The sequence below is a fragment of the Sceloporus occidentalis genome, unplaced genomic scaffold (genome assembly GCF_023333645.1).
Source record: "Sceloporus occidentalis isolate IW3139 unplaced genomic scaffold, rSceOcc1.0.p SCAF_63, whole genome shotgun sequence".
NCBI lineage: Eukaryota > Metazoa > Chordata > Lepidosauria > Squamata > Phrynosomatidae > Sceloporus > Sceloporus occidentalis.
In genome coordinates this window covers 740,221-765,321 of record NW_028317043.1, presented here as the reverse complement: position 1 = coordinate 765,321, position 25,101 = coordinate 740,221, and the positions used below count along the sequence as shown (strand labels likewise).

The 25,101-nt window shown below is 37.8% G+C and overlaps 1 protein-coding gene across 2 annotated transcripts; it reads left to right on the top strand.

Annotated features, from left to right (window-relative positions):
* Positions 1 to 3,606: 3,606 nt before the first annotated feature.
* LOC149287167 (Krueppel-like factor 6) lies at positions 3,607 to 9,973 on the top strand. 2 transcript variants are annotated; one of them, XM_089493222.1, is made up of 4 exons: positions 3,607 to 3,708; positions 6,132 to 6,582; positions 8,154 to 8,277; positions 9,922 to 9,973. In XM_089493222.1, exons 1-4 carry the CDS (start codon positions 3,607 to 3,609, stop codon positions 9,971 to 9,973), a joined length of 729 nt encoding a protein of 242 aa, XP_089349348.1. The 2 variants fall into 2 exon arrangements, with proteins under 2 accessions (XP_089349348.1, XP_089349347.1); XM_089493221.1 differs by having other exon boundaries at positions 6,132 to 6,708.
* The last annotated feature ends 15,128 nt before the right edge of the window (positions 9,974 to 25,101 follow it).

Below are 25,101 nucleotides of genomic sequence, written 5' to 3'. Positions count from 1 at the left end.
GGATATCCCCAACCAGCCCACGTCCCCCACTGCCCGCACAAGACAGTGAGGCACCTACTCAGGACTGTCCACGAAAACCAGGACTGTTAGGAGGTATGTTACCAGACTTGCATGCATCAGATGCTTTGTAAATAAAGCGTGCTTGGCCTGCACATATCTGTCATACTCCTAGCCGCTGCACACTATCAAAGTGTTCTGGAACCTCTCAGAATCTTGGATGAACTTTGCACATGTATGGGACGCGGTGGACAGTTACATCATTAATTAGTCTGATTCCGAAGAAGAAAAAAAATCTTAAGTATTTCTGATTTTGTCTGAAAGAGCCAAGGAAAAGAAGATATTTTTAGGCAGCTTTTCCTCTAGATGAGCACTGGCATGGAGCCCTGAAAACTGTAATTATATGCAAGGAATGACCCCTAAAGGCACTTATAACACTTCTTACAATGCATTATTTGGAAACCCTTTAAGTGCCCTCTTGGGACCCCATAGGCCATCTGACCCCAAGGTTTCTCACTACTGACCAAAGAATGCAGTCTAACTTTATACGCGTTATTAACCCTCACTGCCCAGGAGTTAAATGCAGCACTTCATAGAAACAGCAGAGAAGACACATTCTCCCCGATGTAAAGACCTTAATCATTACTAAGTCTTATCTTAGATTCAGGAGCCAAAAGCCTATCCTATGCACGTTTAAATTCCCTCACTGTACCACTTCTGCTAGGAGGCAATTCTATTTATACAATAAAACGAACTTCCTTACATTACATCTAAGCCTCTCACCCTCTAGTCTTACATTTTTACCTCTTGGTTTGCATCTGAATTAGGCCATCTTTAATGTAGCTCTTGTTATTTAAATATATATATATATATATATATATACATATGCACACACACATACATACGTATATCAATTATAGGTGTGTTATGTTTTATATATAAAGCAAACTTTAGACCTGAATATTTTTTAATAGCTACATTATATATAAACTTACTCAATTGTGCATACAATAATAAAAGCATTCTCTTATCTTATGTTACCTTTGCTGCATGTAGGGACAGAAAAATCTATAAAAGAAAAAAAAAATGAAACAATTGATAAGAAAAAAAATGAACGTGACCCTTGTACAGCACCATGATATGATTTATAGATTGTAAGCTCACTTGAGCAAGTCCCCCTATAGCCTTTGGCTTCCGTAAGCCCAAATAGTTATGCGGTGCCGTACTTGCATTGTACAGCGCTACAGAATATGACGGCGCTATATAAATCAGTATTCATGTATTTTTTCCATGCATGTGTTTCGGCCATCCTAGAGCAACGATGCGAATGGATTTAAACATCGGAACTGCAGAATCTCACGTTCGCAGAACGCACGGCTGTAAAAATATTGCATAAACATTCTGTGCCGGATCACATTCTCAATGGCTGATCGGAGAGACATACAGATAGGAGTGGAGGATGGGAGCTACAACAGATATGACCAAACTGGGATTTGTCAGATCCTGGCAGTCCTAGCAATAAACTTTCAGTACATTTCCAGAGAGAGTGTGTGAGAAGGGGAGAGAGAAAAGCTGGATGGGGGGGAGGGGAGAGCATGCAGAGCAGGCCGCTCCTCCCTCTGCTGGAGTAAATGATACTGAACAGAGAAAAGAAGTAAACAACCAGAAACTCCATTTTATGTCCTAACGATCAAAGTGAAACGAGGGGGAGAGCAGGGGGGGGGGTTAGAGAGACTTAACCAATTTAGAGCATGAAGTGCAAATTTAAAAAAAAAAAAAAACAGAAGCAACAGATCTAGAAGCTTTACAGGATTTAACCCTTCGAGGGGCACTTTTCCCAACTCTTTAGTGCGTCAATAAAGTGATTCCCGGCTTGTATCTTATCGGGCAATCACCGAGCTGCTTGGAGGAAGTAGAGAAGAATTAAACGTCATTGCCTTAGTGGCTAATGGACTGTGCCAAAGGGCACTAAGTCTGGCTCAGTGTTTTGCAATCTTTCAAGATGTCTGTTATAGTCCCTTATCTGGGAGGAGGTCTGCATGCGCCGCCTAAACCGAAACTCAGATTATGACATCGAATCGTTAGCCCTGATTGCTGATACCGAGCTTTAACCTTATTGCGGCTGCAGGATAAACAAGGCGAAAGTCACCTTTTATTGTCTTCTATTTAGATGGCGCCAACAACTTCCGCAGCGCATCTGACAGTCCCTACATTCAAAGGGTTTGACAAAACTAGAACCGACAGACTAAAGCAAACCGATACATTAGGTAAAGGGGGCTCGGCTCACAGGCTTACAATCTTAAACATGTATTTACTGCTAAACATAGTCTGCCTATACGTCAGCCCCGATAATACCCCCATACAGCGCCACCTTGTATGTATTTCAAATCCGACACCAAAGCCAAGGAAGTCACCATCTCCATATCTCAAAACAGAGAATTTGGTGGGAGATAAGAGCCATTCGGCCCATTTCTCCTGATTTAGACTCAGCCTTTAATATCAGTCATTGGTCACATCTTTTGGGAGCCATATTCCTATGCCATGCATGTTTAAATCCCTCGCTGTATTATCGTCTACCACTTCTGCTGGGAGACTGTTCCACTTAACCACTACCCTCTCAGCAAAGTAAAAAACTTTCCTATGTTCTATGTTGCTGCATTTTTTTTTTTAACTATCATTTTTATTAAAAATCCACGGGCAAAGGATGGGAAGGGGGAAAATGTACAAAGACCCACAGTACGTCAAACTCTGTCACGCTCAGCCATCTGACAGGAATAGAAAGTGCTGTCAGCCGCTAATTGCATTGCATGGCATCGTGAGGTAAACAGACACGTACATATGGACAATATACCCCTGCCTCATGCTTTGCGCATAGTAACGTTTTATTGATCCCCAGAGGATCTACTCGATACTCTTATAGCTCGCAGCCGCCGTTTAACACAAACAACCCCTTTACTTTTGTATTTTTATTTTTAACCAGCTCTCCACACTCACTCACAAGCGCTCTCTGCGGCCGCCGACCGCAACTGAAACAGTCTTGTGAGCGGCAAGCCTATTATATACCCGTCTAAAAATAGCTAGCCCCTCCCTTCCATCCCAAGGTGGGGGCCTGAAATTTCGAATCGAACCAATCGCCGCCTTCTTTACGGACCGATTTCGTCACGCCAGCGCCTTCCCCTAAGCGCTGAGCTTCGCCATTGGTCGTAGCTGACATCATAGGAACGCTGTGGCAACCACCTCGGCATGATTGGCTCCTGTACTGAGCCGGCGTAATGCGATCACGTGGGGGAGGAGGCTGGCTTGGAGGTTTGAATAGGGAAGTTTTGCAGAGGTTTACATTTGCAGTCCCTCCAGTGTTTGCAAATATTGTCAGCGCAGACCAAGTTCTCTGCTCCAGGAGGAGCGCAGCCTCCCTTCCTATTATTATTATTATTATTTTTCTTATTTCAGTTGCTATGCAATGACATTTGCATGAAACCTGGAGTACTTATTCCGCCTCACCGGGGATCTATCTCTTTTGGATTATATTTTTTTATTATATAGAGATATATGATAGCATTTTCTATTTTTCTAGCATAAATCTAGAAATATTTAATATTTCCAGACACCATGGATGTTCTACCTATGTGCAGCATTTTCCAGGAGCTTCAGATTGTGCATGACACTGGCTACTTCTCTGCCTTGCCATCCTTGGAAGAGTATTGGCAACAGGTAAATTGACTTTATCATGTATCGCTAGCCCTGTCACACACACACATAGCCCCTGCTGGTTAACAGGCAGCAATGGCTGCTGTTTGCAAGCCCTGCCATTGCTAAGCACACACAACAAACATTATTCTAACGCTATTATTTTTAATTTATTTTATTATTTTTTTTTTTGCATGATTTCTTTGGTTTGCCAGGGGTTCAACATATCCTAAAATCCCACGATTTTATGTTGTGATTTTTATTTTTTTAGGTGTATATTTATATATTTCTATTTATTTTTTTCTGATGTAAAATGTTCATGCATTCATTATATTAAGCTAATTAATACAAAAAAAAATTTAAAAAAATTATGAGGCATCCATAGTAGTAAGCTAATTTTTTTTTTATTTTTTTTTTAAAATGATCAGGCATTCATACTATTTAACTGTAATGTATATTGTTCATGCAGCTAAATTAAATATATATATATATATATATAATATTTGTGTGTAATTGTGTCTGATTGGTGCTTTGCTGGTAGTGATTCCCAGTGACAGCTAAATACAGCCTCAATCACAAAACAGCTTGAATTACACTAGGAACCATACAGCCATTTGGCAAAACTTGTGAGTTTGCAATGGGTCCAAACTGCACAGCTGGCTCTTGTCATGTAAGCCCCAGTTTGGCAAGAGTTATTCCTGTCATTTTAGCCAGTGGAATCTCAAGAATATATATATTTTTTTTTTTTTTCCTCCCCTTTCACTTCTTCAGTTTCGCACGAGCACCATAGTTAAAACAAATGCTAATGAGAAAAATGTCCATAAAGGGTGACAGATCACTGGATCAATAGTTGATTCTCCATTCATACATTCATTGTGTTGGGAGATCATTGTATCCCTTTAAAGGCAAATAAATACATTTTATTTTTCTTTATTTTGAAGACAGGATGTGATGACCCCCCTTTTTTTTATCAAGAAGCGATTGTATTTTGTCCTTGTCTCTGTTTAATGATGTTTACTTTATTCTAACAAAAGCAAATTAAGAGATCAGATGTCTTGTTTGTTTACTGGAAAAAGAGCTTTCCACAAAAGTGTTACAATCTTCGCATTCCTGGTTAATTGTGTGCTCTCCTCCCCCTCCACTATCCTTCAAAGAGGCAGATCTTCAGCGTATGATTGAAATTGATCTAAGTAGTTTCCTTCAAGGCATTTTAGATTGTGGCGAGGAGCCAGGTTCTGGTATCTACAGACATTTCTAATATCACAGAGCAGACATATCGGCTATCCGTGTGATCTACATAATGATGAGCGAGTGCGTTATATTAGTAACGAATTTCTTAAAGTTTAACAATCTGACCATTTCCCTCTTCCCCCCCCCATCAATAAAGGCACTGTCTTCTAAATCATGGATAACCATAGCCCTTCTTCTTCTTTTTTTTTTTTCTTTCTAATTTAATCTGTTCCTTGCCATGTTCTTCCAGTTTGAATTATGTGCAAAACAAAAGCGGAGGATGGCAATAAAATGTTACATTCCATTGCCCCCTGGGGCAAAACACTCGGAAAGTATGTGTGGTATTTTCATTGCCCTGTCTGCAAGCTACATGGTCTTTATTCAGCTCGAAATTCGCTGCCAAAATTAGTATCCGACTTGCAATTGGAAGGAAAATCTCTAGAGTAAATTTTTTTTGCACAAGAAAAATGAAGAAAAAAAATCTTAATTTTTATTTTTATTTTTTTGAATTTTAAGGAATTTTTTAGAATTTTTTTTTTTTTTTTTTTGAAAAATCATACTGTAGCCATGTTTTAACGGCTTACTTTCATGGCTTGCGGTCAGTACTGTAAGAGGAAGCCTCTCTTGGCGTAGGGGATAAAGAATGTGGATGATTCACCCAGTTGTACTCTTGGCCAGCAGATAAAATTCTCTTCCATTGTATGATTTCCAGAAGCCTCTAAAACAGGAACTGCTATCATGCATTTATTTACAACAGTGAGGTGGCTATTTTAAAACTTTAAAAAAATGAAAAAACAAAAAACAAAAAAAAAATCTGAACTTCCCTCAACCAAGGATGTACACTTCTGCAATTAGTCATCACCATGCGCACCTCCTCTCTTGGGAGTTGGATTGTAGTAGATCATTTCTCTTGATTTGGTTTTCGTAAGGAAATGAGCCTCTTTAGTTTATGTAATGCAGAATTTTGTCGGTTAGAGAGGCGGCGTCATAGTAACTGTATCCTAAAACATAACTTTGCCATTCAACACATTTTAACTGTATTTTTAAATATATTTAACCGTGTGTTTTGTAGCCGTGTGCCAAGAATGAAAGAGCGTCCAATGTATTTTGGGTCTGTCCAAATTGTTGAAGGTCATCCAATTTTTTAATTAAAAATAAATAATAGGAAATAGGTTCTTATTTCACAACTGTGTTCTTTTTTTTCCGTTCTTTATCAGACATGCCTTGAGTTGGAGCGATATCTTCAAAGCGAACCTTGTTACGTGTCTGCGTCTGAGTTTAAGTTCGATAGAGAAGAGGAACTTTGGACCAAATTTATTCTGGCGTGTGAGAAGAAAGAGGACCCTGACCCCAGTACTACGTGTGTTGTTCCTTCTGAGGACATCAGTGACAGCCAGGCTTTGGAGACCAATAGCTTGAACTCTGATAACGGTAGTGAGTTATCTGATGGCTCAGAAGAACTTTCGCCTACTTCGAAATTTACCTTGGATCCCATAGGTGATGTTTTGGCCACATCAGGAACTTTTAGCTCATCTGTCACGTCTACCCCTCCATCTTCCCCAGAGCAGAGTAAAGAATCTCCCTCTCACTTGTGGAATGCTATAACCAATGAGTTACATTCACCAGGAAAGGCACGCTCTGGTTCCGTCGGAAAGACTGTTGATCAAGGTAGTCCGACGAGCGGAGAGGCTTCACCTGATGGAAGGAAACGTGTCCATAAGTGTCATTTCAACGGTTGCAAGAAGGTTTACACAAAGAGTTCACATCTGAAAGCACATCAACGTACCCACACAGGTTAGTGTTTGGTCCGTACATGGGAAAGAGGCTTGACAGGAGGGAATCCCTTGTTGTCATGTCATTACACAACCATGGGGTGGAAACCCAAGACTCATAGATGATGTCATTGCAACTCAGCCTGTGGGGAACCCACTTCCTCATTCTTTCCTTCAGCGGATTTGGAGCCTTTAAGGATTAAGCATGTTCTGGAAAGGAGTGAAATGATTATTCATCTCATTTTATAGAGGTTTTTTTTATTATATATATATATATATATATTTTTTTTTTTTATTTTTTTTTTTTAGTTTTCTTTCATTAATATTGAAACAGAGACAAGGATGTGAAGCAGAAACACTTTTCTTCTGTAAAATTCTTACAGATGAAGCAATATTTTTTATTTTTTTTTACTATGGAGTCTGTTTACAAAGGTTAAACAATATTGTAATTTAATTCACATTTAGGGTATAAAAAAAAAAAAAAAAGTCCTCATCGCTCATTATGGGTGTTTTTTACACCGTGATGGGGAGCTAGTTCTGTTCCCCTGTGTACATATTAAGATTTCTGTCTTCTCCACAAAGCAATATGACGTCTTGAAAATAATATGAGCTTCTACTTAAAACTAGGGAATTAAATACACGTTGGAAGCAATGATAACATTACACTTATTGATAGAGCCCCAGCAGACTTTCTTATCTCAAAGGGAGAAGATGCCCCCTAACCTTTGAAGCTTACAATCTAAGATGTCAACTGATGTACACTGGTGGTCATTTCTCCATGTAGTTTTCCCACCGGTGTCTTTGAACTGCTCTTCCAAGCTTTTTAGTCCAGAGTTCAGCATAAAAGTGCTAATGGTGTCCTTCTATGATGGCCAACAGCTGCTGGTGGTCTACCTGTTTGCTACACGTGGTCTACTGACTATCATAGGATTATGTTTCTGTGCAATCATTTCTGTATCGAAACATAAGCTAATATACATTGTATCAGCACCACTTCTACAGTAAATGCGGATTAATGTGGCTATGTTTTGTCCACCCTTAATTTAATATCTCCTAATTAACTTAAAAATAAGAGGATACTATGGGGAAGTCTAGACTTTATGTTAATTTACACTGCTTGGGTAATATTTTTGTTGCTAGGGCACTGTACTACGTATTGGTATTTTGAAAGCATTTTATAGACCTATTAGAAGACGGTTTTGAAGACTGTCCGGGGATCTTATCCAGCAGGAGAGCTCGGTCTTGGCTGCTCTTACGAGCAAGTTGTGCCGAAAATTATTCAGGCAACATCAAGACTTTAAATCCAAAAGTCCAATCATCCCCCACCATCCCATCCTTCAGTTAGAAGCAGAAGGTGTGCCTAACCCTGGAGTAAACCACACGATCGTTATGTGTTACTGAATGCCTTATTTTGATGAATATTTATTTGGAGAGTCGCTTACCGTAATCTAATGCTATTCCTTGCAGGAGAAAAACCTTACAGATGCTCCTGGGAGGGTTGTGAGTGGCGTTTTGCAAGAAGTGATGAATTAACCAGACACTTCCGAAAACACACTGGTGCCAAACCATTTAAGTGCCCGCACTGTGACAGGTAGGTTCTTAATAAATGTCCGTTCACATCTATAAATCAAAGTGTGCTTTGTGATCACCGAAAAGCTTTTGTGATTTTGCTTGGTCCTGCTTTTTTTTCCACCGGCAATAGTTCCTTATAGCCACTCCATTCTAGGAAGGCACCGTCTCTCTTAAATAAACTTGCTTGGGGCACTGACTCATAGGCTGACTCATTCCTGAAGGCTGAGGCTGTGCTTGTTTAAAGGATATTCCTCCTTGTCCACAGGTGTTGCAATAAAAAAACAACTGTGTATATAGAAAGGATATCCTAAAATGTGCACTCAGACGCTTTGGCATGCAGAACGGTACATGTTCTGTAGGCCGTTATGAGTCATAGTGTTGGGTTTTCCGTACAGTGTAAGAGGAGACGGCATACTCCCGAAATGGATTGACGGTAAGCGTTGCTCCTTCAAAGTTAGAGGGTATATATAATATACGCTACCATTCAAAAGTTTGGGGTCACTTACAGGTTTCCTTGTCCTTGAAAGAACAGCAAATGTATCCTTTAAAATAACACGAAAAGGGATCAGAAATCCAGCGCAGAAGGTGTTAATGATGTAAATGACTATTGTAGCTGGAAACGGCTGATTTTTAATGGAATCTCTTCATAGGCGTACAGAGGCCCTTTATAACTCCCATCACTCCTGTGTTCCAATGGCCCTTTATCACTCCTGTGTTCCAATGGCCCTTTATCACTCCCATCACTCCAGTGTTCCAGTGGCCCTTTATCACTCTCATCACTCCTGTGTTCCAATGGCCCTTTATCACTCTCATCACTCCTGTGTTCCAATGGCACGTTGTGTTTGCTGATCCAAGTTTAAGTTTAAAAGGCTAATTAATTGCTAGAAACCCCTCTGCAATTATGTCACAGCCGGAAATGACCCCAAACCTTTTGAACAGTAGCGTGTTTATATGTAATGCGCTTTAAAAAGTACGCATTTCCAATTATTCATTGTGCTTTCTTTAAAAATTCTCTTTAAGCTTTAAAACTACCTCGAAAAGGTGTGTGTGTGTATGTGTATATATATATATATATATATATATATATATATAATATATAATGTATGGACCCACAATGCAGTGCAGGAGGGATGCCGGTACATTGTTGCAACACATTCAGACAAAAAAAACAACATAATTTGATCCAAGCGTTTGGAATCAAAGCTCATAGATAGAATATTGCTTCTTACCTGGGGTGGGACCTTTTGTCCTTGGCTTTATTAGGCGACAGAATCTGTGATCAGTGCCGACGGTACAAAGAGGGTTTGCCTAGAACCTGAAAAAGCGTTGCTGTTGTCACAAAGTACATTTTGAAAGCTTAACTGCCTTTTATAATTCCCATTACAATCAACTACATGGCATTGCTACCGTACCAGGATCTTGCTGTACTGTAATTTTGTCTTGCGACCTTCTGCAAGATTGTTCTTCTAAATAAAGTATTAATTTGCTCATGGAATCCTCTTTATCTAGTTTTTGGCTTACTATAAGTGCTTCGTTCTAAGACTCAGAGGAAGGATGCTTGACTTTGGGCGCAGGCCGAGACACTTTGCATTGTGTATCCACCATTATGAACAGAATCTACTTGTATTCCACATGTTTAATTGTCTTCATTGTTATTTTTCAGGTGTTTCTCTAGGTCTGATCACCTGGCTCTTCACATGAAGCGGCACCTCTGAATGAGTCAAGAGGTCAAGTTGTGAATAAGCAACTTCAAGGTTGACCTGCCTTGTGCGAGGGATGCGTGTTCCAGCCAAAGCATGCCAATTTGCACCCTAACCAGATGCCTTCAAGACCTCACTTCTTTGAGGGTCTTTGTAGGGCTAACTAAGCGTGTGAGATACGGCATAGCAACCACCCAGTGCTACACCTGGCGTCTTCTGGACCCCGGCACTAGTGGTGCTTTATCTTCTGAACGGCTCGTCTAAGCCTTTCGCCGTGAGCATGTGCACTGAGAATGTTAATGATTGGTTGACTGAATGATGACAAGGAGCCAATGTCTGTGTGCGGAGGATTTTTATTTTCGTAACGGTTGAGTACACTTGTGAGGGTTTAAAAAATAAACGGTTTGAATGTTATTTTTGTTTGTGTATGCTATGGCATACTATATTGGGATCGATCATTTACCTAAGGGGTCTAAGAGAAGAGGAAGGCAGAAGACCCCCCCCCCCCAAAAAAAAATAAACAAAAAAAAATAAAAAGATGGTCCCTTTCCTGTGCGAGAGGAGCTTTTGTTGTCTGGTGCAGCTATTAAACGTGCAATGTGTCAAGTAGCTTGTTTTTACTTGCTACAACGATCATTTGTAATCCATTGTATAAGCTGTGTATTTACAAATATAACAAAATCTATAACTTTTCATTATAATAGAAAGATATTGCATGGTTCAGGGGAAAAAACAAACTGTATGCTTTTCCATTCTTTAATCAGGACTGCAGTTAATGATTCCAGATGAGAGCAGCTAAAATACAATTGGTCTGGTGTTACATTACTATGTATAAAACATTTTAAAAAGAAAAAAAAAAAGTGGAGAAAACCACTATAGCTTAAACTGATTTTTATTTTTTTTCCTCATGCAGCTAATTTTCTATTATTTATGCCTCGGACTAATTTCTGGTTTCCTAGCTGTTAATGCACTGTTGACCTTTTAAAATGGTGCCTTATGCAATAGATCTTCATCTGGTAGAAGGTCTGATACAGGGGTTTAGGTTTTGTAAGCTTGCTAAAGGCTCTGTTGTCACCCAGGAGTGTACTTTTTTGTTGTTTTTTTTTTTATTTTTTAATAATACCTGTATCTGCAAAATTAGAAGTATGGGTATCCACAGCAGAAGGCAGTCTTACAAGCATTTGTAATACATTCTCTGTCTGTGTTATCTTTTATTTTTTTATTTTTCTTCCGAGCTGTTGCTTTGTTATTGAACTTGCACAAATGTATCCGTACATGCACTTAAATACGCAAATGTTCACATACCTGGAGGTACAGAGTAATGTGTTTTTAAATCGGAGAATATTTATATAATTTTTTTTTTCTCTTTTTTCTCTCATTCTTGCATATCTAAACTTGTTTAAGACCGGTTATCCACCAAAGGCAATGGTAACTTTTCGAGTTCCTGTTGTTTTTGTAACACATTGCTTTGGGCAAAATATTCTCTCTTCGCCCCTCTCCCTACTAATCGACACTCAGATTCTGTTCTCAAAAATGTGCACTCAACAGATAAAAGCAGATGCTACTTGGGAGGATGTTTTGGGGGGGAAAAAAACTTTGATTTAAATGAAAGCCTTCGTAGTCTTAGGTCACTGAGTGTTAAGAGCTGTATAAAGAGGTTGAAATCTATTTTTGTAATAATTTTATTTAATGTTAAATATGTTTTCTTGTAATTGTACAAAAAACCTAATAGCAGCATTTAGATTTTAGTGCTAATGTTTTTTTCTGGGTAAAGAAATGATCATTTGGAAAAGAAGAGAATAAAATTTTTAGCTTTGCACTTGTCTGCATTAAAAATGTGCACCCATTGATTGCTGATCCCTAGAAGAATAATCAACATTTAGTATTCTGTAAAACCTAACCATGAATGTATTGATGGCAGCATGTTAATGTTGTGTAATAAAATTCACATAATGCTCAGTTAGCCGATAGCTGTGGCTGGCCAAGCATCATGGGAATTTAGTTTCACAACAACTTAAAAACTACCTGTTGAGAAGTCATGGGCTAGAACTTAAACCATTTAATTTTTTTTATTTTTAATATTTTATGATTTGTCTGCCAGTGGGGAAAAAAGAAATATGTTGCTAATTTCCCTGGCATACAAATAAAAAGGGGAAGTGTTTTTTTTTTTTTTCCAACTCGAGTGTTTTGAATATTTTTTTTTTATTTTTTTTTCTAACTGAAAAAATAATTAAGGGTACTTTTTTTATGCCTGGAGATGCCTTTTTTAAAAAGTTGTCTCCTTTTTGTTCACTATGTATGTAATTGGAAGGTACTTGTGGGTTTTTTTGTTTTTTTTTCTTGTTCATTGTGCTTTATGACCTTTTCTGGTTGGATGGTTGCATCACTCTGACTCCCCCCCCCTTTTAATTTTTTACTTTTATCCCCCCCCCATCCGTTTGACCAAGGCAACTCAGTGTTTTGGTTTTTTTTTGTTTGTTTTGTTTTTGTTTTGTTTTTTTATATACCAGTATATATTTCGAGTTCCTTCCCATTTTTTTCTGATCGTAAATTGTGGACATAAATATGGTTTAAGTTAAGATTACTAGGGTTAAACTGTCTTACATACCAAATAGCTTAACATGTTTTTTTTGTAAACTTACTATGTAAGTAATTCCTCTTTCTATGATTGGTTTTGAGATAAAACCAGTTGAGCAGGTGCCGCAACTTCTTTTTTTTCCCTTCTAATTTCATGGTTGTATGGATGTAGCTGTAAATCAAGTTTTTCCATAATGCCAGAGTACTCTGCAAGCATTTCAAATCTCCTGTGTTTTTTGAAGTGCTCGGAGTTTAGCCATTATAATTGCAAGCAGATAAACAATTGTGGAAACATGCACTGGCTTGTCTTGCTTGTGAAATGCCATTGGCATTATTTTAGTGAGGTGGGGCTGTGTGAACTTATTTTGTTCCAATGCCTGTAATGTTCTTAATGATAGAATACACTCAGGTGATAACTGAGCCTCAGTCAAGCTAACGAAATACAAATTTGCTTGAAATTTGAAAGATAAAAAAAAAGTTTATATTAGTCAATTTTATTTCTTTTTTTGTTTGTTTTGTTTTGTTTTTCAGAAATGCCCTGTTTATCTGAAGAATATTTGTAAAGATTTTTGTAAAATTTTGTTTTACAAGATTTTATTTGAAATTGTTTTTTTGCAAAATTGTTATATTTCTGTATGAATGTATTTTTTATTGGAATAACATAAAAAAGAATTCCTATCCAATTTGGTCTCGGTCTTTTATTTCTTTTGTCCACGAGTTTGTTTTTTTGTTTTTCTCTCCACTAGTTTAGTCTAGAGTTAGATACTAGAATTGTTATAGGGCAGCATAATACTTTATGCCTTGATATTTACTGTAGAGTTTCTTATTTAATTTAGTAGACTAGAAATACCAATAACAAAAGTTATGGTGGGTAAAGGTGATGGAAAACCCTGCCACCTTAAATTAAGGGGTAGTATTAGTATTATTAAACACTCATCTACAGACGCCAGAAGGCTTGTTTTCCCCCAGAAATCTCATGGTGCTGCCACAACCACAAGGGATTCTGGGTAGGCGCATGCAAATAAGGTCAACAATGATCACCTTTTGCCTCTATATCCACTTTATATTTTAAGGTAAATGCCCGATTTTAGTAGACTATAGACCTTGGCCTTTTTGTTCAGGAGGAGTTGTAGGTTTACTTACACCACAATTGGCTTTACAAAATAAGTTAAGAGGTTTTAAATAGGCATTTGGCTCCATAACATTTTAGGCCTAAACTAAACTTTCTGCCATATGCATGTGTGCAATGCAGCCTGCTCCACACCTGTGATGAGACAAATTGTTGTGCTACTTATTATTCTAAATTCAGCTTATGCATACTTGCAGTGCTGTCAGCTACAAGAGCTTTAGATATAGATAGATATATCTTTTCTTCAAGTGCCGTTAACTGTTTAAGCTTTAAGTAAATATTTCCTTTCATAGTTAAGGCTCCTCATATTACTTCATTATATATATATATATTATATAAATATATTGCGTCTTAGGTTACTTATAACATATCCATCATATTGAGTAGAGAAATATTCTGATACCATTCAAAATGCAACGACATTTTTTTCTTTTCCCTGTTTTAAATAATTGTTGTAAGCTAAAATGGTTAGTGCTTTTTGCCTTTCTAAAGGTAGATCTTTATCGCAGCCAAAACGCGCCAATGGGAAAGTGTCCTATTTGATTACAATACAAAAATCTAAGTGCAACCAAGTAAAACTTAAAGGGCTAGTCTAATGCCCTCGACACCCCCTCCGAGGAAGAGTGCTTTAGTATGCTTCCAAAATGAAAAAGGAAAATTGAAGTGCTTAACAGAAGTTGCAGACGCTACCCTCCTCCTCTATAGTCCAACATTTGTTGCCACTGATTGCACTTGACGCAGGAAAGCAATTCCTTTGCAGTCAATGGGAGTGCTCCTCGCTCTTGCACACGTTGTTCTGAACAGCGGCGGGAAGTATACCACATATCCAATCCCCCCCCTCTATATTTGCCAAACCATCACCACGAAAATTTAAAGAGGCTACGTACCTATCATATTCATTAAAGCAAGTATGATGGCACATAGTGTCCCTTTAACTGCCCCATCTGGTATTGTAACTCATGATTATATCATGGAACAAGGTAACACAAACTTGACAGGTGCAATGCAATTTCAGGCATTGCACCTGTCAAGTTTGTGCTACCTAAATCCAACCAAAAGTGCCATGCCTGCCAAATGAGTCTCAGAGTCACACAGTATTGGTGGCTTAATTCTGAATATTTTATTTTTTATTAAAACCATTTGGTCATTAAAATTATGCTGATATTATATTATATATTATATCATAAAAAATATATTATAAAAGGGTTAATATCTGACGAGTCTTGGGGTCAGGTTATTCATAACGTTACCATGGCATGCACGGTGTTAATTTCCCAACCACTTTTGCAGAAATCTCTTCTCTATAAATGTTAATAGTAATATGAATCATTATATTGAGTGGCTGTTTAGAAAAAGAGATCTTCCGCAGAAACAGGAAATATGCAAAACTGAATACTTTAATAATAAATCTAATGCTTGAGGCCCTGTACTTAAAGCCTCTTATGTATTAATTTGGTTGTCCTTTAACAAATATCCCAGAGAAAGGGGGAAATCTTTGAATGGATAGCATAGGTTTGCTGTATTTTCCCCTGAGAAGTGGTCATCCATAATACTCTTGCCCCAGGCTAAGGCAACTCAAGTTACCCTGTTAAGCAGGGATCCTCAAGTCTCAAAGGGCAATTATGACTTATCCATGGTTGACTGACACCAAATGAAAAAAAGTCGCCCCAAAGGGAAAGTACCATAACTTGTGGTATTTTTAACTATTTTCCCTGTGCAGGAAGACTCCACTATACTGTGGGAGGCTCAAGCTTTTGGGCAACACAATTTTGGCCTGTAAAAGAAAAAAACGATCAACTATTAAGACACTCGAGAAGTGAATTTATAACATTTTCAAATTTTTTAGAAATTGCGCTCTTGACACAAGTAAACATTTAATATGGGGGAAGCAATATTCTTCGCATCCGTGGTTTCTTGAGCACTTCCTGCTACGACACAGCAAAGCCTAATGCGCTATAGTCTTAGTAATTCTGGGACTTTTGAGTCATTCTCAATAATGCAGTTTGCATAGCGTACGGTGGAGAGTTGGTCGTGAAGGTTTGCTAACAGACGTGGGGTGACATTGTTGCTGGCATGGTTGGAAAATAATACATTGTAGTGAGTTTTTTGTGGCTTAGTATGAAATTTTATATATTACAAGGACTCTGTAAAGGACTTTCAGGTCAGTTTATCAGCCAAGAGAGATTCTACAAAACAGTAAAACCTTCTCCCAACTTACGGCTTCACATCCACAAATGCTTGATGAGCCTACTGTCTACCAGACATTTGTAGACAAACTAGAAGGAAAAGCGGTTAAACAACATCATTCTCCTTCCTTATGTGTCTTTCAAATATCTGATACGTTTTATTCAGCATAAGATACAACAGCAGCATAAGATCTAAAGTGTTCTACTACTCTTTAAAACTACCCCAGGAAAAGACCTTTCTCACAGAACAAGTATGTATGAGAGGGCAATGGATACATAAAACAGCCTCCCCGCAGGAGTGGTTAAAGCTAATACAGTGTTTGGGGGCGAAGGTGGCACTCACAAGCTGTTTGGGGGCAAGGCTGGCCCTGTGGTTTATTTACACAACTGGAATCTGGTCACCTTAAAGTGGGGTTTAGAGCCAACCAGCCTTTTGTCCTGCGATCCTTTGACAACTTCAGTCATCACCCTGTGAACGGGAGATGGAAAAGAGAAGAAAAATAAGTGTCAGCTCTTTAGGGCAGATTTCGTGAAATAACGCAGACCTTGCAAACTATACATCCTGCCACGTGCTCTGGACAGTCTTCAGTCTGTTAGCTTCGTATTGATTAGGTAGAAGCTATTAGCGTTTACAATGTCCTTGCATGAAGTCAGGAGTTTAGCAACTGGTGATCCTACAGCTGTCATAGAAATACAATTACCCAGTCCTGAATTTGGCGAAGCATCATGGGAGTGGAAATCCAAGTACGGCTGGCGAAATAGACGTTTTTCAATCTCCACAGCACCTTTTATGTGAACATCTCTGTGTATTCTCTGAATTCTGTGCAATTTCCTACATGAAAGATTTTTAGTGTGTCATTTGCAAGCGATTAAGTCCTGACGGAATACGAGAAATTCAATCACGGATCCAAAATCCTATTCGTCTATGGAGTGCACTGTCTCACTGTGACTACAACTCCCATCATTAACAGTCTGTCAGTGGGTAAGCACAACGGGCATTGTAGTAACTAGAACTCAAGTGACTATGTATGTTAAATGACCTTTTTGTCCAAACGATGGCCTTACATGACGCTATATTGATAACATTCTGGTCTGTATTTTAAAGACGGAACTTAGATCTTCACAACTATTGTTCTTATGACACACAAGGGTTCTAGTCCATAAATACCCCTGACTTTGAATAAGAGTCAGGTAACCCATTAGCTGTAAGCGGAGGTGACGTAACTTTGCTGTGGACATTGACTCTATTGGAATGTAACCCTTCTCAGAGTCTCCCAAATAGAGCAGGCTTTGCCATCCATATATTAATTTAACTTGTCAAAGAATAGGACAACTTCTGAAGGATGGATTGACCTCCTCAGAGACACAAGTTATGTCTTCCATTATCTTCCTTTGTTCTGGACTAATTCTTCAACCAAAGCCCCCCCTTTTTTTTTGTTAATTTAAGCCATCTGTTTTTTGTTTCCATACGGACGGCTATGTTTTCTTGATCCCAATAACCCCGTCCTGCTTTTCCCTTTCATTTGTCAAGTCAGTCATTGCTATTTTAGTTCATTTCCTCTTTTAACTAAAAGTTAACTAAAACTTTTTTAGAAATGGGGAACAGTTAATAAGAAAGTTGGAGCCGGAAATCGGGGCTGTTCTGGTTTAAAGATCTGGGATGACTACCTGAAGCCTTTTTTTGTATATTGCAATTCTACATATAGCCACTGGGTATCTAGAGCAGCATTACATAATGACTGGATCCTTCCTGTGGCTCTGTGTTTTATGTACAAAATGTTTTTTGGGGGGGGCTTTTGTATTTATTACATGTTTGGATTTGCCCCCTCAATGAGGTCTGTGGAGCTACAACTCTTAGTCGTTATAACAAAACATTCCTGAACCCGCAGTTTGGATGTTTTTTGGGGGACAACATAATTTCATCTTAACCTTTCAACCAAGAGCAGCAAAAAAATGAAATCCCCAAATGGGCAAACATTATTTTTTTTCACATTTTAGAACATGAGTTGGAAGCTTAAGAGAAAATCAACAATGATTTAGTAGCACGCTTGTTTTTTCAATGACAGGTGGTGAGGTTGAATCACAGACCAGATGACCAGGAAGTTCTTTCTGCATAGTCAGCACTTTTGTTTTTGTTGTGTTCCCCAGGTCTCTCCACGTCTGTGCATCCTGCACCCTCATCACGCTTTCTGTGAGTAAAACTAGGAAAAGAAACAAGCGATGGATGTCACTTCCTGAGTGCACTCCATTGTCCCGAATGATCCCGAGTGCTGTGACATCCTTCTAAGGAAGAGGAAATAACCTTTATCTGCCCGTACGTCATGCGTATGGAATGTCAACAAAGGGAAACTGGAAATTATTTCGGTCTCAGTTTGACCAAAATAACGGAATCCCCAGTAGAGACCATTTTTATCCAAGATAACGTTGTTCTAAAGGCTTTCCGCTGATTACAGACAATGGAACTACATAATGAAATGACACCAAAACCTCTTCCCGCATTTTTGGTGGAATAGAGAGTGAACTCGTTTTATTACTAGTATCAGATGAAAAATACGTTTTCAAAAATATTCAGCTGTTTCCTCTTTTAAAGCACTTCCAGTTTCTGCCTAATATAATGTTTTTAGGCAGCTGCATATTAGCCATTTGAGTTTCTTATCCCAATATACTAGACAAACACCCTGACTCCTTATCATATAGCCTTTAGTAAACAGTAGAATGGATGAGTCTTAATCACCCGGCCGGACTCTCCGAATAAAGTCTATGGTGTTCATTAGCATTGCCATAAAGAATAAGGCCAGTGTGGTGGTTGAGCAGGGAAAGTCACCCAAAATATCACACAACCAGTGGTCCCAAGTTGGCTCCATGTAGTAGAAGCTTGTGGTCTACTGTGAAAGGAATAAAGAGCCCTCCTTTACAACATTTAATGTCCATGTGCCACATTTGTAACTGGGGTAATTAAGATATGTCTTATCGTGGCAACTTAAAGGAAGGGATCCTTTTGGGCTCAGGTCTGGCATCATCTGTACCCCTACAACCCTTCCAGTAACACTCCTAGGCATCTACATCCGTATTGAAAATCTGATAGATAAGTTGCATTTGATTTTATTTAAAAGTTGGAACAAACCCAAGGATTTGTATTTTTTTTTTTTAAAACTTTTGACTGGTTAAATATTAAGGTCCATTTAACGTCACATCTGTCTCTAAGATGCATTCCCAGAAATGATTGATAGACAAGCCTTTAAGCGGTTTATTCGATTTACGTAACAAAAAAGGCGTTAGAGATTTTGGAAAACACAAACTGGTGCCGTTACAGATTACAGGAGGGAGTTCGACAGGAATGCAAAATATTTCAACATGTTCTGGCTGAACAGCTGGGTCTTTCTTGATTATTTGGACGAGTAGGGAGGCCGTAAAGATATTTTCGGGAACACAACCTCCTTTTTTTCCCTCCTGTGAATACATGTTTTTACCTGCAAGAAAAGGTATGCAGAATTTCACAATTTTAGTGCTCTTGGAGATTTAACCATTAAGGGTCTCAAATAACAAACACCACGGTTCAATATCCCAGGCCACTATTTTTTTTTCTTTAAACAATATTTTGGTAAAAATTCTAAATGTGAAGCAGTCGTCATGGAAACCAGTAGACTATGCCTGCTAATTATCAAATTTTAACATTTTGTACTAAAATTGGTCTGACTGTCATACTAGTCACAAAGGATTACACTTATCTATATACTACAAAATATATATGCTAAAGCAATGTGTTATTTTTCATTATGTCACATTTTTCTATAATTAGGAAATATGCCCGATATTGAAAATCATAATGCGTACTAAATGTATTTTAGTGATCAACATCTTATTGCAGCCCAGAATTTGTTTTATATTAAAAAGCAATAAATATACAAATACAATTAGTTACGCATTTTTAGACCAAGTACTCCTAAAGTTAAGCATATTTATGTTAAATAATATATATATATATATATATATATATTAGTATATATATATAAGCATCCAAGTCAAAATGAGATTTTAGCTAATAGTCATTATGTTCATAAGGTAGCCATAGGTGGCATTCACCAGGGGGATTGAATCAATCCATCCAATGTAAACTTCAAATTTAACATTCAATATGATTTAGAATGTGATCTTCATTTTCAGTAAAAGTCTAGATATTGGGTCATGGAATCGAGCCCCAGATATCCATTCCAAAGCTTCTTTTACAGGCACCATAATCAGGTTATTGACAAACTCATCCAATTAACCCCCTACACACAGATGCCAGTATCTAATATACCAGCATGTTTTGACTGGACAGCTGGGACTCTCTTGACATAACAAAAAAAGGGACTTTGATCTGTAGATTTAGATGAAAATCAGAATCGGCTCCTAATATCGCAGAGCTTTTCTGTATCTGGGTAATGTGGGTGGCTGGGAAGAATAATTGCATTTAGTAAGTGATGAGGGGCAAGGAAGGAAAATAACATTGCTGGATGTGAGAAAGATAATGGCATTAGTGATGGAAGCGTAAAGTACCGGGGGGAATGTTAATTACAGTCAAAGAGAATTAAATGTTTCTGTTAACGCATAGCATGGAGCGGTATAACGTGGATAAAGTATGTTTTCTTTATGCTATTAAAATGCATTTACCGTGTCTGTAGATCTTGTAATGTAAAAACATTTGCCACAGCAGAAGCTCATTATAACTCCTCTTTTGCCCACTTTGTAGTGGATAGATAGATAGATAGATAGATAGATAGATAGATAGATAGATAGATAGATAGATATAGAAATATATCTATAGATTCTCTCTCTCTCTCTCTCTCTCTCTCTCTCTCTCATTGAAAGGCATAAATTGTTACTGGTTGACATTCGTAGATGGTCTGATCTCTTTCAGCTCTCTATGGTCCCTTATTTTTTCTTTAGCCTTGTTGATTTTATGATTTGGAATGTATGTGTAAAAGAACATATTCAAGTTATTCTAATACTCTGCAGACTCCGTATAGGAAACGGAATGGCAGAAACGTATTTCCTAACATCCTATTGTCCTATTATTTTTAATAGTAAATTAGCAAATAAATAATATATAACATGCTATTCCTCTGGCTGGGCAAAGGTTATTAGTTACAGCTCACAAACTGCCAATTATAGTCCTATCAAGAAATAATAGACCATTAGCTCCAAATGTCCATCATACAAAAACTCCATGGTTATGATTTTTAAAACAAATCACAGTATGCTGCATAGCCAAAGGTGAAAATCTAAATTTAAATAATATTAAGAAAAATCATAGAACATATTTTTTACATTAAAATGGGCATATAAATAAGTTCCACTAAAAAAAATTCTTGGTACTCTGTTAACGTGGGTGTAGAATAACAAGAGGTTTTTTAAGGCCGAAGGTCACATAAAGTTCTTCCGAGAAATCTCAGGGAGGGAAAGCTATAACATGACTTAGGAAAAACGCAGTTACAATGCTATCTGGCTCTCATTTTATTTAATTGCGTCTAGTGGATTATTAAAATGCTGGAACATGTAAAAACGTAGCGTGCGTCCGCGCATATCCAGCTGTTGGCATTTATGTCATCAGGTGGCCATCGGCCTTAAAGTGCCAGGGTCGCCATTGCCAGTCTGGCCATGGAGTTCATGCATGTCTCCCCCTTCAAGTAATACATTGCAAAATGCATAGGGTATGTAAGATATACAATTTACGTAAAAGAAGCCCACAGTTAACTTTAAAATTCCGAACATTTAGATTTCACTATATCATGGGGTTTCCGTATTCTGTTGAAGTTCCCATCAGATCCTGGGACTTTAAAGCACGTTCTCTTGATCTAGCGGATACAGATAACGTCATTGAAGAAAACAGATTTTAGAGATTATAGGGATGTGAACCAAATTACTGTTTTAAAGAAAATTTCGAGAGGCTAACAGGAAATTGAGCTCGTTTGCCCAGAATACAAGAAAGAGTGATAATTTTTTTTAATATAGGTCCTTTACATCGTACAAGATTGGTAGAACATGCATAGATCAAAATCCAACTGAAATTACTCACAACCCAAATTATTTACATACTACAAAAAAATAAAACACATTCTATGAATAATGGGGGTTTTCCCCCCAAAATTGATATTTTAACATTGGGGTACACCAGCAAAGGTGAGCCCATGTCCTAAAAAAACCTTGGCTGGCCCCTCCAGCATTAAATTTGGCAATTTGCATTTGGTAGGTATTTTGGGCCAAATTGCCTAGTAGGTGTAGTTGCTATGGGAATAGGGCATATCCGTCTCCAGTGTCGACACAGATCACTCTATTATTTATATTATCATTGGTTAGCTGATCGCTATAGCAATAAACCCATTTTTTCAAGCGTTGCTCTGAAATCACTTATTAAGCATAATTTCCAATATGTCTAACTTTGTAGTCCGGTGTTTTTATCTTAAAGAAAACTACGCAGAAACATAGAATTTGACGGCAGATAAGAACCATTGCATAAAAAATTCTTAATCTCATTTTTGCATTTATGACTTTATAGATGCGTGCTAAACACTGGAATGTTACTTATTTAAGGAATATAAACAATTACACATAATATACGCCTCGGAACTAAATAAACCTTAAAACAGAAATAAGCCTGATAACAGTAAAAAAAAGAGCGATTAAAAGTGGCAACATATTTCACATCTCTTTTCCATCTTCATGCAGGGCATTATCACACAAAAACGACCTACTGCACTCCTCTTCTCTCCCTTTCCTCCCGCCACACTCAACATGCTATACCCGACAACACTAACTCACACTCTATTCCCCTAACAGTCCCTCTACCTTCCTTGTCATAGTCCCGTAGCACACCCCTGCCTGTTGTAAAATCCCTGACGTATTCCCTACATACGACTACTACATAACCCCACATATTTCAATACATATCACGCTATCCCCAATCCTGAACGCCTCAGTCTCCAATCATCTTAATGCCAGATCGCCGCGTCACTTGCACACCCCATCAGACTCCAAAAACCTCCATTCTGACTGGACCTCCGCCTTAAATCCCACCGAGCAGGACCATCAATTCCCATAGCTACAAGCCTTTTATATATATAGAGAGAGAGATATTGGCTTTTTAGAGTTGGATTGTCTAATGAAAAACTTTAAGTAATGTATATCTTCTTCTACGTTGGTCCAATGAAAGGCATCAACTTTAACTAAAGACTCCAAGGTCTTATGAGAGAACCTATAAGTAATTTCACGAAGACTGGGGATTATTAGGGAACACTGCAGGATACAGGCTTGTCGTCATCTATTTAGACAACATTGGCCTAAGTAACTATGGAAAATGACAGTATACGTTCTCACCCCTACCAATATATATAAGCATGTTTAATAAAACTGCCAAGTCTGGAGTAAGATATACTTATCACAAAGCACAAAGTTTGCATAAATCGAGTATTCTAAAGGACTAACTTGTACATCTGCTTATATCTTAATAATCATACAATATATATATTTTATTTTTAATTTGACATTAAATAATTTTGAAAAGTTTGAAAAGTAGCATTATGGCTGAAAAAGAGTACAATGAAATTTTTAATATATATGTAAAAAAGCTTTATCCAAGCTGCTAGGGTTGCTTTAAAACATGAAAAAAGAAAAAGAAAATAGACAAACTAGTTCACATAAGGTCTTTAGAGTCTTATTTTATTTCCCAATTTCTTCCATTTAAACCAGCTGCACCATCCATGCTGACTACTGTTTTTTTTTCTGAAATCCCCCGTGACTCTCTAACTCACAGCTTGCACCGGCCCTTTGCTATCCTGGCACATTTTTCCAATTAAATATATACAGTGATGCTTAAAAATCTAGCCTCTATACCACATACCAATGTAATAACATAAAGGGAAACCTTAATTATGGGAACAAAAAAAGGCAAATGAAGGAAATCTCCATGACTCTTAAGCAGGGACATTGTGAATGGAAAAAAAAATGCACGGAAAAATTGCTGAAAAAATATTTTCAGAATTGTACCATAAACCTCGAGATTATTTCTTGACATTCTGTGCACATCAAGAATCTTTCCTATATGCTTATTTGTCACAAACTACTAAATTCTTCCTCTAAAATTTAAAAAAATATCCATAATAGTCATTTGGGAGATTCTGTGCTCTTTTGTAAAGAACATTAGAAACATTGCCCATAGTTCTCTTGAATTCTTCCCACAAATAATTCTTTAATCGTGCAGAATCTTGCCTGATTCATAAATTTTGCTGGGAACATTTAATTGTCATGTGACACAAAAAGGAGGCACTGATAAGTTGTTGCCATAGAAACTGAAAATGCGTCTTAAAATTTCTTCTTACGTGTTGTTTTCACATGATTAAACTTTTGGAGGAAATAATAAAAAAGACAGATTGGCTGAGGGCCAGAAGATTCTGTATCAGGATTACAATATGGGAGAGTGAAAGTAATAATAACACATGTTGAGACATACTGGTACAGAATGAGAAGAGGGCCCTTCCCTTGCAATCTGTGTAGAGCAATGATGGGGGTTGATTCACTAAAGGTATAGAATGCTTGGCTGGCCCTGTAAACTGTACAGTTATATCAGTGCGATTTCTCCAGTATCTCCTTACCAACTGAATTATGAATTATACAGTCCCAGCTCAGCCCTTCTTGCTGGAGGAACCCGCCAGTGTTATTATTTATCTTATTTTTCATGGTGACCAACAATTTACACAGCGTCGAAATCACAACTCTCCCTTTAGTGAATAAAACCCTTTTAGGCACCATATTATCCTTAAAGGTTTTCGCTATAGATAATAAAGGTATAGTTACGTTTTTACTTGGCTAAAGGCTGCCTGGAAAGCAAGCGTGTGTTTGGGTACGTAGGTCTTTGTTATATACATTTTCCCACTTTGGGTAATTGGATTTTGAAACAATATTGTTTAGTAATATGTTCACACCGTCTGGTGGTGGTAGGGTGCTTAGCACCCATTCCTTGCCCTGGTTCTGCCAGCTCCTCCGACCCAAAGTACAGGGGATCGTCCCAGGAACTGTATGAATACTCAAAATTATGAGCGTGGGAGCCGAGCCTCTCCAACTAATGTATCGGTTTGTCTCAGTCTCTCAATTCTCGTCTTGTCAGACCCCTTGAATATATGTATTGTATTAAGCGCTGTGTAAATTGTTGGCGCTATAATAATAATAATGATAATAATAATGCACAACCATTTTTAAATGAATGGGTCTTCTTT